Source organism: Bacillus rossius, chromosome 7 (genome assembly GCF_032445375.1).
Source record: "Bacillus rossius redtenbacheri isolate Brsri chromosome 7, Brsri_v3, whole genome shotgun sequence".
NCBI lineage: Eukaryota > Metazoa > Arthropoda > Insecta > Phasmatodea > Bacillidae > Bacillus > Bacillus rossius.
This window is the reverse complement of record NC_086335.1, coordinates 52,831,306-52,847,665: the sequence shown is the minus strand read 5'-3', so window position 1 is coordinate 52,847,665 and position 16,360 is coordinate 52,831,306. Positions and strand designations below refer to the sequence as shown.

The 16,360-nt window shown below is 36.6% G+C and overlaps 2 protein-coding genes across 2 annotated transcripts in view; one reads left to right on the top strand and one right to left on the bottom strand.

Moving 5' to 3' along the window:
• Positions 1-1,817: 1,817 nt before the first annotated feature.
• On the bottom strand, positions 1,818-9,861 carry LOC134534019 (general transcription factor IIE subunit 2). The gene is made up of 6 exons (XM_063371908.1): positions 9,481-9,861; positions 6,504-6,617; positions 5,443-5,605; positions 4,482-4,682; positions 3,685-3,858; positions 1,818-2,552 (listed from the first exon to the last, which is right to left on the bottom strand). Exons 1-6 carry the CDS (start codon positions 9,540-9,542, stop codon positions 2,406-2,408), a joined length of 861 nt encoding a protein of 286 aa, XP_063227978.1. The 5' UTR covers positions 9,543-9,861; the 3' UTR covers positions 1,818-2,405.
• Positions 9,862-9,902: 41 nt separating this feature from the next.
• Positions 9,903-16,360, top strand: part of LOC134534018 (tonsoku-like protein) — a 47,217-nt gene continuing 40,759 nt past the window's right edge. The window contains exons 1-5 of the mRNA XM_063371907.1: positions 9,903-10,094; positions 11,908-12,035; positions 13,361-13,490; positions 14,303-14,471; positions 15,990-16,107. Of these exons, the coding sequence (XP_063227977.1) occupies positions 10,082-10,094; positions 11,908-12,035; positions 13,361-13,490; positions 14,303-14,471; positions 15,990-16,107 (558 nt within the window). The 5' untranslated portion in view covers positions 9,903-10,081. The remainder of the gene's footprint in view (positions 10,095-11,907; positions 12,036-13,360; positions 13,491-14,302; positions 14,472-15,989; positions 16,108-16,360) is intronic.

Here is a 16,360-nt window from a genome sequence, read left to right as displayed (position 1 = left end):
CCACCTCAATAGTATAGATGACTATAAGTACACCTGGTGGTGCTAATCTGTCGTGGCATTTTAAACATATGATATAAATAATGCAATATTTTACTTACTTAACCGTTGGTTGTCAGGGAATTGTGATTTTAGGTCACTATAGACTGCATTTCATTTCAACTAGTGGCCTGGAGTTAAAACATTAATTAGAATCACAAGACTTTGTTTGTATGCTGCTTATTAATACAAATTCTTTCTAAGATAGTAGACATAATTTACTCATGTCGTTCGAGTATTAGGACTGTATGATCACATTTTAACTTATGGTAGGTTTCCTTCTCCCCCAGGCGGAATTATTCCATTATGGCAATTTCACATTATGGCAGTCTTCCAGTATGGCAGTCTTCCGTCGCCCCCCGTAAAAACAGGAGGAAAAGTGCCATAGCTGAAAACTACCATATTTTTATTTTTACAGATCGCGGTTATAAGTATACAGTGCTGCTTCCTATAACTCTTTTTTGGAAACATTTGTTTCTATTAGTGCGCGATCCGTTGAGTTGATTTATGACTGGAACTACAGAAAGTAACCGTCAGAAGCGCTATCTGTAGCCTTTTAAGTTAACCTAAGAAACAGCTAGGAGGTTAACAGTGCTACATAGCGACATATTCTATATACTACTTCGAGAGCAAAGCAGCTGTACTCATTCCATGGAGTGTATAAGGAAATATGGTAGAATTCCGCCTCGTCCTTTGAACTTATGGCAGGTTTCCGTTATGGTACTTCCGCCTTTTTCGAAGAGGCCAGGCGAAATACTGTCATTATGGTAGTCTTCCGATGTGATAGTCTTCCGCACCCCCTGATACATTACGTCTCACAATAAATGTAGCTATGTTAGTAATATATCATGAAAGATACTATTTAGCAGGTTGGCACTAAACTACTTCAAAAACTATGTCTTTGTCTCAGCAATTAAAGTTTATCCCCTATGATTAAGTTGGTCCAATAAAAAAGGGCATGATATAACCGGAAATGTCACTCACATTGGTTGTGGGTATTATCCTGTTTTCTTTGTGGATAATATTACCAACATTTGAATCATCTTATTTTTTTGTGTGTGTGACAGGTTTCCAGCATGAATGGCTGCTTCAAGGGCCACCAACAAACACCAGCACACCATGATTATCTTGCTGCCCTACTACGTGTAATTGGAATATCTCCAAACACAGAACGCCCTCTCTGGAGGCACTGGGGAAACGAAACAGCCCACAAGAGGACAGGCAGACTACTTTTGAGACACATATCAAATTTGAGATAAGTTACATGATCCAGACTGTAGTGGTACACGTGTATTAACAGTTTTGGTCTACAAAGAATGAGGTAAGATTAGTGGATAGTATGTCGAACATTACAGTACACATACCTAAAGGAATATATGAATTCATAGGTTTTAATGTTTTGACAACATTTATGTCATTAGAGACAGATGTGAGACGAGATGGTGAGACGGAGCACTGCTGGGTTGGAGAAATTTATGTATCCTGATAAAACCAACAGGGTGAAGAGATTTACTACTGCATCCAAAGTCTTGCTTGAAGAAGGGAACAGATTGCAGGTCCAGTAACATTGTAAGGTCTTGTGTATTTTTCTTCATTGTAAATTGTTTGATCCCAGTGCTTTTTTTCCCCTTAGTTTAGAACACTCCTACTATTATTTTGTTAACTTTTTTTAAAAAATTGATTTGTCATCTAACTGTTTGACAAGAAGAATTATGTTAAAAAAAATAAGAATTGAAAAGAACCTTCAACAAAGGTATGTAAATAATAAACATTAAAACATATGTATACTAAAGACAGTTTATTACAACTTTAATTTATGTACATAGTTCAGCATAAATGTGCTGTTTTTATCAAATTAACAAAATGCATACGCAAATTAACACATGCATAAATGCATATAAACACATAATTATAAGTATGTATGTAATGTGCACATACATATGCATAGTCAGATTAAAATTCTTAAAAACACACTTCCAGAATGAGTAAAAAAAAAAAAAAAAAAAAAAAAAACTGCTGTATTTAAATAACAAAATTTCAAAGTTATCTCATGCACAGAGGACAATTTTCACTGAAATAAAGCACTTTCTAATCAACTTCTTGAGGAAGTGCAAAACCTCAATAATAAAATGTTTTGAATACTGCACAACGCAATCAGTCATGTATACAACATGCTTCCCAATCAAATAAACTTGCTTCTGCAATGAGCAAGGGGGAAAAAAATCCCTTGCATTTAAAGTTTGACTCAAGCAAGTTTGTTTTCTGGATTACAAAAAAATTAACCCAGTCACTATGAACTAGACGTGGTGAAGGTGCGACTTTGTGGCTCTCTTGCAGAACTTGTGTCATTGATTGTTTCCGCCAGCATGTCACTGGTTCTCTTCGTACGTTTCCAGGACGTCTGCCAAGTGCTCATTGTCGCGAGGCTTCTTCAAATGCTTCTTGCGCTGGTTCGGCTTCTTGCGCTTGTGTGGTGCTACCTTCTTGGGCCCGTGGTCCTGCATTGAACGGATACCCTGCAAGAAACCAAACGCACGGTTGAAACACTTTCCTCACGGTAGAACCACAGCTACAGACACTCTATCGCAGGATTCAGAACAAAACACACACTTGTGGTGAAAACCAAGGGAGGATACCGGTAAACATTCGTTCTTGAAATCTAGCAAAATTGCCGGTGCCATGCTGCATTTGTAGTCACACTTCAAAAACTGTGCACTGAAAATTCAAGTTCAAACACATATATCCCCTTCCAAGGCAAAATCCCGGCTAAGAAGAACTTGATAACATTACAATATAAATAAAAATAAAGTACGGTAATAAATATAATTACAACATACCTGAAAGAACCCAAAGTTTTGGTTATTACTAATTAAAAATACTTTATACTGAATTATTAATAAATATAAAATTTCTTATATGAATCTGAAAATATAAACCATAAAGTAAGAAATACCTTAAAGCAAGGTAAATTATAATGAGATTCAATTATAAATATTGCAATGCAGCAATGAAATAACATAATTAACTATGATAAATCAATGATATGTTAGAAAATGATACATCTAATACAGAAGGCTTAATAAATATTTTTTTAAAAAAATTATAGTTTTAGTGGAATTTTATAAGAAAGTTGAAGCAAATAGCAGATTGATTCAACAACTTCGTGTCACAACTTTAAAATATAATGGAAATAATTTCTGTTAATATATCTATGTAAAATAAGTGTTAATGTAAATACTATTGTTTAGTGTTGTACAAACTCGAATTTATATTGGCTTAGGTAAGTTAAAATATTTATATTTTATTACATATTTAATTTTTTTTTAAAATTTAACTGCTATGTCTTTTAACTGTGATCTTCTCTCCAGACATTCTTTTCCTAGACTCTCAATCAAAACATTTAGGGTCTCGCTATATTCAGTGTTGCAGTATCCTTGGGTAAATACAGTATTTAGTTACCAGACTTTAGACACATGGACGGATGAAATTTTGAGGGCCATCTCATTGACACTAGGTCACGTGATTGATGGACGGAGGTGACGAACCATTATAATTCAAGCTTTACTGTACATTAACGGAGCAAAGGAAAATCAAGCTGTGTGATGCTCAATGAGATATGCATGCATGCTCGCTGTGGAGTGCACCCACCTGCTTCTCCAGGTATTCGTCAATCTTCTGATCGTCAATGCTCTCCACAGCGATGGATCGCCAAAGTTTCTGGAACTCCTCGTCGACCGGCAGAAGTGCGGTCTTGTCATTGTAGAACACTATCTTTTTCTTGTCCATTGGTCGGTTCACGTAGAGAATCTCGTTCTGGACAAGCTGGGAAAACCAATCACTCAAACTCATTTTACTGACCTTCACTGCCATCTTACACCATCAACTCATTAAGAAAAGAAAAACAGAATAAAAAATAACATGTTGAGGCTAAGATATTTATTGTGAACTATAGATTCGTTTTCTGTAACATTATTCACACATTGACTTTAATTTAAATATTGGTGATTATGAATTAAAATTATTAATAATACTCTATTTTATATATATAATAAGTTATCTAATTAAAAGTATTTCCAAACTTCAAAATTTTACTGTACGCCACATTTTTTTAATTTTCCTATATTTTACACCTCTTTGTTATGGTTCCATGTATATTCCTCTCTTTTCAATTTTACTGTATTTTGGATAAATTTTTCTTGGACTGCTGTGTGATGTGTGAATAAAACATTTTTTACTGTTACTTAAAATTCTATTAGATAAATATTCAATAATCATGAATATTGTGATATTCGATTAAAAAATTTGGTTTGAATGGGGAAAAAAGAAAAGTCATCACAGAAGCCTATTTTTTTTACACATCCTGCCCGTCTAGCACCGTGTGAACAAGCAACACTGGCGACAGTTTGCTCGGGAAATGCAGAGGCGAGCGCGAAGGGGACCCGCACCTTCAGGGCCTTCTCGCAGTGGGGCAGCGACTCCTGGATGTCCTCCAGCAGGATGCCCCCCAGCCCCTTGAGGTCGTGCTGCTTCAGCAGCCGCAGCAGGTTCTTGCGGTCCTTGATCTTGTACGACGGCTTGAAGAGGTACTTGGCGTCCAGGGTCAGCTCCAGCTTGGGGTTGCTCACCAGCGACTCCGTCAGCAGCCACTGCACACAGAGGCGCAACACTGCTGCCACCAAACACAGTAAAGTCCTATTAAAAAAATCCCACATGAGAAGATTTCCCGTATAAAAAGTTTTGAAAATTTAACAAAGGACCTATAAATAATGACAAGTTTAGCAGGTGAATTGCGATAAAACCGAAATAACACCGTAAAGAATTTCAAATCCCTGCATAACACCGAAATGCAAGTTATGTCATGGAAGTAAGTAGCATTTAACCAAAACTTAAAGAAACTGTTTGTGCCTGATGATGGGAACAGATGTCAGTTCCCTAAACGTCTCAACTGATTTGTCATGGGAAACCTACTGTGTTCTTCAGTGTTGTAGCCACTGTGTTGTCCAAAATATTTGTTTATCTTCGTCGTTGTGTTCGTATATTTGCTGCGTTGTCCAGGTTTTGTTGTCTATCCGCATTTACTATTACTGTTGAAACTATCGCGTTGTTGTTAGCCCAATGTTATTATATTTTTCATGAATAAATTTCTCTCATGGAATTATTGTGCTGTCTCGTATTTCAGTTTGCATGTGTTTGTCTGTGCTGTCGTCGTTGTTTTGTCCATAATACCTGTTTATGCTCATCGTTGGGTTTATCTGTTTGACATCAGCTGATTTAGGCTTCTTATCTGCGAGTTTATGATTAGATTTTTATTTCTTATTTTGCATTCACAAATTTTTTCCCAAGACAAACAGTGAAAAACTGCAATGGCGTACGTCCAAGAAACTGCATTATACCAATAAAGCTCACCGTCTTCACTTTGGAGCTGACGTCCAGCTGGTTGGTTTCGTCCAGGATCTCCTCCAGCGACAAGGGGTGGTCGTCTCCCTCCTGGTGACGCAGCCGCATGTGCTTCACGATCTTCGCCAGCACCCCGAACTTGTAGTTGGAGCTGCCAGTCATCGACTTGTAACTGCAGACAGCACACTTGCGTTAGGCTGCGTTTACATTAACTACCGAAGAAACGCAAGACACGCAAGACGCAAATACCAATAATCACATTTTTAGAGCACCGGTTTATAAACTACGCAAGACACAATACCACAACACAGGTATTGTTCAACTTCCAATTTTCTTGTTTTTTAATTTGTGTTTTCAATGGCTAAACCCTTTAAAGATGCAGCTGTTATGTGCATAGAAGCCCACAATATTAATTTTATTATATACATCATGATTAAACTTAAACTTTCACACAATGAAAGAAAATTTGTACGAATTCAATGTAATGCCTACGAACATAATAATGATTTTTTTTTGTCCTTCAACCCTTGTTTTTACAACCCCTTTCAGTTATGGTTGGTGGTATCAAAAGCTTATTCAGACAAAAATTGTTTGGTATTACTACTAAAAGTTAGAATATGTTTAAAAGTATGTGATATTTTCCATATTATGGGAGTTAGAGCGATTTTTCTGTTTTTCTAAAAACTTTCCCATTTCTACGCCTTTGGTTGGATACTGCCCATTAACGAACTGAACCTAGATTTTCCACTATGTACTTATTTTTATGTACCAGTTTGGAAGTGATTTGTGAAAAATTGTAACAGTTATTGTGTCCACAAAATTGTGATATTAGTTATCCTATAGTAGGCCTAATATATATTAAAAAATTATTATAAGAAATTTAATATTTATTCACATGTGTCTGGCCCTCAGATCAGTTTCCAAAATATTTGTTCCTCGAAAAGAGTAAAATTGGCCAACACTGCTTTATGCTAAAGGGTCCTATAAGGAAGTATTCAAAAATAGCTATACAAACATAATACTACGTTACCTCCAATATTTCTTTCCAATATTTATATTTTACAGCTTACTTAACAGTATCCAGCTTCGGACCAGTGGAAGCTGGCGTGGACGGTGGCTTTGACTTCTTCTTGACTGCGTCCTCTTTGGCCGAGACATCCGGCTCTTTCTTCCGCTTCTCTACCCTGAAACATACAATAAATTACTGTAGTCACCTCACTAAATGCAAGACAAACACGAAAACCTTTTTTTTTTTCCTGGAAAAATTAAATAAAACACCAAAACTTAGGTAGACAATGTTGTTTGACTGCGGAATGGACCAGCGAATCAACAATTTTTTTTTTTAAATAAATACTCTAGAAGTATGAATAAGGCATATAATAAATTGTTGTTAGTAACAGGATTGCAATCATCTGTTGTAATTAGAGTCTTAACATTATAGTAATCTTCTAGTGTAAGATTTCTTCTGAAAAATATAAAATAAAATTCAGAAAATACAATTTTTTTTTGTTCCACTTATTCTATTTGATGATTATTATAAATGTAATTGCGATATTTCAAGTAGGTAGTTCACAGTTTTGAACAATTGGTCAGGTTAACTAAACTTAAAATACTGTAAAATTATTTGAACAATTACTAGGTTAGCTACATTAAAAATAATGTTAAATAGCATGAATGGTTGTAAGGTTGATAGGCCTACTCAAATTATACCATTTTTAGACAATTTTTTTTAGATGAGCTCTAGGAAATTACTAATATGAGTCATTTGCACAGTTAATGAAGTACCAAGTGACACACCAAGGACTTGTAACAGAGAGGGATTTTATCTCTAACGAACGAGGTGGCTCATTTATTCTATACAAATTTATTTTGGATATTGTAAATGTATACATTCAAAAGATTCAGCTTGAAGGTTGTATATGCAACAATGAGCTGTTTTACCTGTCGTTGATAGGCCAGACATTTTAAGTGTTCTGAAGCAGTAAATCTGCATTAAAATTAACTAATGACTACAGTTGGGGCGTGTTTACACAGTCAATTGGAACGAGAAGAACCTGTAAATTTTTCAGCAGCAGAATTGTTGCAAGTGTGTGTAAATTTTTAAAGTTTTTTTTTCCCCTACAATGTAAATGTTCAGTGAAATAACATATTATTTGTAAAAAAAAAAATGCTGGGTTTTTAAAACTCAGCAAATATTTTCCTATTTGGTAAATATTTACTTGGGCGGTATTTCCGAAACAAAGTGTTAAAAATCCGAAAATACCTTTATTTTATGCTCTTCAACTTCCTCTTTTCATTAAAAGTGGCGGAGGTAAGAAATTCCAAATACTTTAGGAGATATCGAGTGGCGGAGATAAGAAATTCCAAATACTTTAGGAGATATCGAATTTTTTAATTTTGCAATACAAGACCTGTGGAACCATTCGAGCGGCGCCATTTTTGTTATTTTGCCGTGTGTTCGTGAATACGTGAATCGTGAATGCGTAATTAATAAAATGGTTGATTAGGTCAGGTCAGTTACATTATTAATACTTTCAAACTAAGCCGACATTAAAAATTTTTTTGTGAATTAATTTTAATGGCTGTTTAGTTTTAAAATATTTATAATGTAACTGACCTGACCAAACAAACCCGGACAGAGGGTGAACAGTAAACTAAAATGGTCGATTAGGTCAGGTCAGTTACATTATAAATACTTTCAAACTAAGGTGATATTAAAAATAATGTGAATTAATTTTAATTATTCTTTAATTTTAAATTATTTATAATGTAACTGACCTTACCTAACAAACCCGTAACAAAGGATGTACAGTAACAACTCACGTAAATTTTTTTGTTACTTATTACTTGCGCAAGAATATCAAAATAACAAATAAGACTTTAAAATTAGAAACGTTAAAAACTCACCTAAGTTGGAGGCGGTAATTAAACACCGTTTTAAACAATAATTTAACTAAATAATCACGTATTAGTTCATTTGAATTCTGGCCTATCACGAACAATCACGTGACATCATTATCCAATAAAAAAATAGATACTCGTAAGTAAACAAGAAACAATGGTGCACGCACGCCACAGGAATGCGCTGGTTTTGTGCTGAAATTTAAAAATTCGATATCTCCTAAAGTATTTGGAATTTCTAATCTCCGCCGCTTTTAATGAAAAGAGGAATTTGAAGAGCATATAATAAAGGTATTTTCGGATTTTTAACATTTTTTTTCGCAAATACCGCTCAACTACATATGAAGAAATTTAAAAATTCGATATCTCCTAAAGTATTTGGAATTTCTAATCTCCGCCGATTTTAATGAAAAGAGGAAGTTGAAGAGCATAAAATAAAGGTATTTTCGGATTTTTAACATTTTTTTTCGGAAATACCGCCCAAGTAAATATTTACCTCTTATTTCTTTAAAATGTGTATAATCATGGAGACCCACCCTGCCCGCTAGTTGCGAGCTTTCTCCATCACTTTGTCTGCTTCGTGCAGCTGTGTGGAGCCCATGCATGGTGAATGAGGCGCATGAGTTTGAGGAAGTGCAGCGGAGAGAAACAAGCTGCTTGCGGGTATGTGGGGATTGAAGGGTCTGAAGGGAGAGGAGGGGGAGACTAATAAGCTTTCTGTACTGGTTGCAGAATTTGGATGGGGCATGCCGTAATGTAGGAGGCAGGTAGAACGGCTAGTGTTGCTGTTCAGAGTGGTGAAGGGTGAGGGCGGATGGGGCAAGCCGGGGAACTGACTACAGAGATGGTACAAAGGAAAAGGGGGTTACAGAGGGAGGAGAGACATGGGTGAAAGTTTCAGAGGATGTAGAGAACCAAAGAAAGAGGAAGGCACTCTTTCTCGGTAAGGCCTACATGAGAGTGGTACAAACGTGAGGATAAGGTGGTAGAGGCGAAAGGGGTGTTAAGAGTTCAGGAGATGTGAAACCTCCCTCGCTGATGTCCAACTACCAGTAAAATTTAAAAATCAAGAAGAGGCTAGTACGAAGCAAAATGAAATCAGCTGTTTTTTTTTTTTTTTTTTTTTTACAGGTTAGGTAAACTTACGTCGGGGTAGACATTGCCCTCATTTTAAAGAGCTCTCGCTCTCGAAGTAATGCTGGATCCATTTTGGTGGTTTGAAGATTAACTTTCTTCTTCTGGAATGAAATTACAAATTGACAAGATATTAAATGACACTACGAAACAATGTAAACACGTTCACTTCCAAAATCAAAACACACACACGAACAGTCAGGTTAAAAACCTAACTTTTTAAATAGGTATAAAGTTATTTTGAAGAATAACGAATACCAATATAAATAAAATGTTTTGGGATAATTTATTGGTGGATTAAACCTTTTTAGAATTTATTATTGCTTATCAGTACGATAAATGATTTCTACCAAATGAAAAACCTTTTTCCTAAGTTTTCTGGTTGCTGTAAACAGTGTGTGACAGTTATTTGTTTTAGAATTTTAATTTGACAGTAGTGGGGAAAAGCGGGAAAAGTATCGTAATTAAGTTAGAAACTTGTTCTATGATTTTTATATTTAAAGTATGTAATCAGTCATATGAAATGTTTGAATGCAGTTGGAATTTTACGTCTTTCGTTTATTAAGTAGTATATCTATAGTTGCTTGGTGCTCCGAAACCCGAAACGTACGCGATGGAAGAACACAGTAAGCATTGATTGAACTTGAATCTAGCAATTGGGCTTCCACGCGTTTGCAAGGAGTACTCCCTTTAGCATTTCCCTTGGGTCTTTGGTATCCGTCACTTACAATATTTCTCCCTCAAGCCAATTTGACCGCCTCCCCCCTTTTTTCCTGTCCTCACCAGTAATGAGTGCCCCCCTGTTTCCGTTTGCCCCTATTTCCCCCGGAGCTACCACTCGTGATCTTTACTTCCTCTGTGCCCACCTTTGTGTACCCTAGTTCCTAGCTTTTTCCATACCCTTTCCCTGTATTACCTTGAATAACCTTTCAAACCTTTCTACTCTTTTCCTCCCCTATGAATTTTCCCCCTTAGTTCCCTAACTCACTTGCTCTTCCCTTCTGCATACTCATGACTGATATCACTGCTCTGTGCGACACTTTCTCCAGCTCCCTTATCTCTGTCACTAGGTATGGGTCCCAGACTTTTACCTTTTACCCTTCGTCCTGTTCCCTGCAGGGTCCTGCCAAGCAGCCCCAGACCCCTCAGCCCCTTCCTAACCCCACCTTGCTGCATCTGTTCTGCCCATCCTAGGTTATTTTGCAGGGTTACCCCCTAGGTACTTGCACTCCTCTGCCTCTTGTATTTCCTGGTCTTTCCAACAATAAACCTCCTTCGTTACATTACTCTTCCTCATCAACTTTTTTTCAAACTGGTCATTGCATTTCATCATCATCCATCAGATGATTTTTGGGCCTTCTCAGTAATAGATAAGTACTATGAGAGTTTGCAATCAAGAATACATGGGAACATAGACTTATATAGCCTTTTAACAACATGAAACTGTTAATCACAACCTGTCTTCGACTTAAACCAAAATTTACCATATTTGCAAAGCATTTTTAATACAAAACTAATTATATTTATAGCAGTACTGGAGGAGAAGATATAAATGTAATTTTATTACAATGACACAAGAAATTAAAGTGTTAGTATTACATGTCTATTGACATTCTTCCAGATACTAATCAGCTGTGTAACATCATTTATCTAATAGTATCGTCAAGACATGATGTGATAGGTGGCATTCCACATCGCATAATTATGCCCAGTAGCTGGAAGGGGCAGGAAAGATAGACAAGTCGGATGGAGATAGATGTCGGTGTCTGTGGGTGCCCTTGCAGAGGGTTTGTGATAAAAGGGGCGTAATACCTCAGTTATGGCTTAGAGCACTGGGACTGCTTGGAAACTTCCAAATTGTATTCCTACTTGTATTCTGAAGGTGATGGCCAGAAGGGTGAATTCTAGAGTGTGGACCACATTGTTCAGGCTGGTGTGATCGCTGTATGGGACCCGTACCCAGTGGCAGAGAGGCGTGAGTTGCAGAAAGCACAACGGAGTGCAGCAAGAAGGATGATGGGTATACGGGAATGGAAGGGATAATAGGAGAGAGAAACTCACAGGCTCCTTAAGTGGAACAGGCTGTGGGGTAGGAGACTGTTCTAGGTGTTCAGCGGTAAGGGAGGATGATGTCAGCTGGGATACAAGCTGCGAAGGAGAAACCATGTGTGTAAACTTTTGTAGAGGGAGGCACTCTTTTTTTAGTGGAGTTAGTTGGAAGGTGGTTGAGGCGAAATGGGTACGCAGTTTATGAGGACATTAAAGGATAAGGTGCAATATACTATGTTCATAATTATTATGGTGAACACAAAAAAATTTTATTTTCTTTATTTCTTGATTTATTTAGTACACTTCAGTGCTCTGTTGCACTGTGTCAGACAGAGTAGATTTGGATTACGTCACAGCATTGAGTATTCGCGTTATGTTTTTGTGTTAAAGAGCTCAAACGGAGGAAGCAACGTGCGTTGGAGGATGGCAATTTGGAAATATTGGCATCTACCTGCAGGAAGTTGGGTGAATTCTACTCAAACTGTGGCAAGTATGAAGAAGCATTGAAAGCATATAAGGTAGGTCACATGATTACAGGGAATTTATTGATGCTGTACTTATTTCAGCACATTGAGGGTGGAATTTCAGTAAGAAACGTAAATACTATGAATTGCGCACACACCATGAATGGAAGTTTAACAGATTGAAGTCTGTTGCGCATATGCTTTTCTGCTAACGTACATGCTGAAGTCATACAGATAGCTGACAGCATGTGGTGCATTAATTATGCATTCTCTTACGTGAACATTGGGGGACGTACCAAGCTTGTTGGTGTGTCAAATAAATATTTGTGATAGCAAAACTATTCTGGAGTACATTTCGTAAGTATGAATAGTCACAGAAATAAATTATCTCAAATTTGGAAACACGTTATAATCCTGTGATTACAATATTGATAACAAAATATTTTCAGTCTATATTTTTAGTCTTTTTTAACTCAGGTAAATATGTTGGTTTTGTATTTGATATTTATAGGTTCGAAACCCATCACTTTTTATTATGTCACTTATTATTGATATTTAATACTATATAGTTTAAGAAAACTATATTATTTATTATTTGTTTAGTTTATTGTTTTAGTAACTTTGAATACATAGCTCAGTTTGTTGGTTTGGATACTTTGCATAGGTACTATTAGTTTTTTGCTTACAATAAAAATAAACATGATTGTGTGAATAAATGTACGTTTAAACATAGGTAAATGTAAAAATAAAATTTATGATTGTTTTTTATACAAATATAGGTATAGGTAGTTTTATTCCGAGCTTGATAAAATTTTGCACACTTGACCTACAAAACAAGAGGAATGTCAACTATGTACTATGTAAGATTTCTAAAAACCACCCTATTTCACCTTTCTTATCCTTTAAAGCTTAATTTTTATATGTCATTATGGATTATTGTTTATTTGGCAAAAATTATTTTCTGCATCTAAAAAATAATAGTAATACATAATAATACATAAAAAATTGAAAAAAAAAAAACATCCTAAATTCCCACCTTTTAAAGGAGAATAATGGTACTTCTTGATGAAATTTTGAACACATTGAAATTTAAAATAAGACAAAAATTTCAGTCTGCGTTTGACTGAAAAATCTTCTCCCATCCTTCATTCACCGGTACTTTAAATTTCTGAACCAAAAAATAGCATTTTGTATTTGAATTATTTTCTTAAAAAAAGTTTTTTTTTTACACTGGGTAAAGCCAAGGCAATGCCAGTACTTCAACGTGTGTGTGAATGTGTGTGTTCATGCTGGTTCTACCATAAAACTCTGCAGTTGATTGAACAGTACTCGTTCTTCGAAAAAAACATGTACCTAGCATGCGGACTGTTTCGATGCAGGAAGAAGAGACATCATGGGAAGCTCAAGGAAAGCTGCTGCAAGTCGCGGTGGCGAACCGCATGATTGGCGAAGTGTACAACAACATGGGCAACTTCCAGGAAGCGCTCATCCATCAGGAGAAGCACTTGAGTGCGTTTATTTTTAACACGCCTTTATTATCTTTACTTGTGACTATGTAATCAAATCTTGGAATTCTAATTGTAGTATCTATTTGAAACTTTGCAAGTATATGTAATCCAAATGACAGTACAATAGTTTCGTGACTATTACCTGTACGACCACAACTTTCGAGCTATGGGCAAATAACCATGATTTTTGTCTGTCAATGAGGCTGGGTCATGGTGGGAAATTTTCCCAGGAATTGACTACCCTCTTCCCTTCTGAAGGCCAACACCCAAATTTTTGGAAATTTGAAACATTGATTCTCTTTTGATTTGGAGTGTTTCTGAACTATGAAGCCGGGGTTTGGTATCGTTCAAACGGTATTGGAGTTTATGAATGTGTCTGGGGTTCAACTGCCCCACCCATTGTGGGGAGAGGTCATTTGCCCCAAATTTTTGGAAGGTCAGGAAAATTGAAGTAGTACATTGATTTTGACGTGCATCTGAGGCCTTCTGGCATTCCCGGGGGGGAAGGGGGGGGGGGGAGAAGGAAGAATTGCCCCTGAAATTTTCGAGACTTGTGAAAATTGATTTTGTGGTGCATTTCGAGGAATTTATAATAAAAAAAAATGTATTTCAAAATGAAATAAAAAGTAAAAGATAAAATTATATTTTTAAAAATAAAAAACCTGCTTTTATTGTTGTATGAACTAAAAAGTAAAAAATTAGTATTTAAATTTAAGTATACCAGAGCGTGAACCCATCCTCTTTCACTGCCTGTGAATAGTTGAAGTATGTTGTGGACGTGTGCGAGGGCCTTGGTGCCGGTCTGCTCGGCAGTCATCGCCCGGGCGCAGCGGAGCGCGGTGGAGGAGCAGAGGGCTCTGGCGACCATCGGCCGGACCTACTTCTGCCTGGCGGAGAGCCTGGACGCGGACGAGCCGGGCCACCGGCAGGCCCTGGCCAGCGCCCAGCGGGCCTACACGAGCAGCCTCCGCATCTGCGAGCAGTTGAGTCCCGACTCGTGGTCTGGACGGGATTGGCTGCTTTAAACCAGCAATGGTTTAAAACACGGTTCAAACCAAGTGGTTCTTAAAAAAAAAAAATTGGTTGTCTGTAAAGTCGGTTTACGGACGATAGTTTAACGTGACAGCGTCATAACAAAACATTGATGAAATGATTGCATACTTTTATGAATAAAATTGAATCATTTTTTATTGAATTAGCACTATTTTGTATGGATACAAAGAAGGAGTGAAATGAAATCTACATTTTAATTGATAAATTTACTTTTATTTGCACTCATTAATTCAAAAATGTTTGTTACTTTAACTATAACTTTTATACATGTTTGCTATTTAACTTCTTTCAATCTGTGTTATTCTGTTAAGGATAGGGCGATGATAGGAAAAGTAGGAAACAAATGGGAGTGTTTCAAGTTTAATGTGCCTCGAAAAAGTCAAATAGATGGTTGTTACAATCGAGTGGAAGAGAGATAGATGCGGCGCAAGCGTACAGTGAGTGTAACGGGACAAAGTGTAACGGGACAATGTGCATTACGGGACACTTTTTCGTGCGTGCAGCTGGCGTTCATCGATTTATTAGACGTCACGTCAAAAATCATCATTTTTTTTTATAATGTGTTTTTAAATAAAGGTTTTTAAACGAAAGGTCTAATTCCTCTCTAATAGCAACAAAAGTTGGGTTGTTAATTTTTCTTGGGATTTACAGGAACAAAAAATTACATAGTTGTCAAGATCTCATCATTTTAATTATCTTAATAAGTTGTTAATCATACCCAGATAAATACTCTTGTAAAATTAAAAGTATGTATTAAATAGTTATTTCCTGTTCTATGGGAAATCCTCAACTGTACTGTAAATCCCCATTCTGTGGGAAACACCCATTCTATGGAGAATCCTCCTCCTGTTGGGAAATACCCTTTCTGTGGTTAAGTTCCAGTCAGATGTGTAGATTTGCTGTACTTTAGTTCTTTGATGTTACAATTTTTCTGGTTCAACAGGAGTGGTATAAAGTGGGATGTTGTATGGCTTTCATTTGAATATGGTGAGCAAAAAAATGACTAATGTAATAAAATTTGGTTTTAAACAAAAATCAGTTGTTTTTTTTTTTAACCTGGTTTTTTCTAACCCTGGGTCTAGAGGACCTTTGGTGGAATCGTGGTCCAGCCAGCCTGATTTTGGTTTTCCGTGCTTTTGCATAAAAATGATGAAGTAGCGAATTACTATTTGCAGTGACTAACTTCTTCTTCTGTTTTCCTACTTGAGGTGTATGTTTCTGTTGCTAATAACCTTGCTATTGACAAAATGTGAAAGTAATTTAAAATTCATCGTCCTTGCTGTCCATTTTTCTTTTCTTTTGTGATTTGTGTACCAATCTTGTAAATATGCTTTTATTAAAAAAAAATTAAAAATTTAATTTGAGATTTGTATTTGAAAATAAATTGGATTTGACCCATCAATAATTTATTTATTCATTGTTTCATTGTGTTTTTGGGGTTTTCCAGACTGACTGGCATCAGCAAGCAGGAGCAGTCTGAGATGAAGGCGCGCTTGCTTCTGAACATCGGCTTGGTGTTGGAGTCCCAGAAGGATATACAGAAAGCTATAGAGTTCATCCAAAAGGTGTGTGCGTGCTCATTTTGGTCAAATGTAGCTGCTCCTCGGTAGGTACCTACTCTCGGGTGCCTTGAAGTTCGACGTGATGAGAGGCTGTGTGACGAGACGCTTCTTTGCAAGCCGGAGTCTTCTTTGCAAACTGGTCACCAGCAACACTTGCCTGTGTTCTCGACTGAGCAAATCGGTCACATCTCTTTTTAATGTTTGATTTGGCTGCACCAGGAAATTTGCTATTAGTTTTATTTGAAGCTTCAGTTGT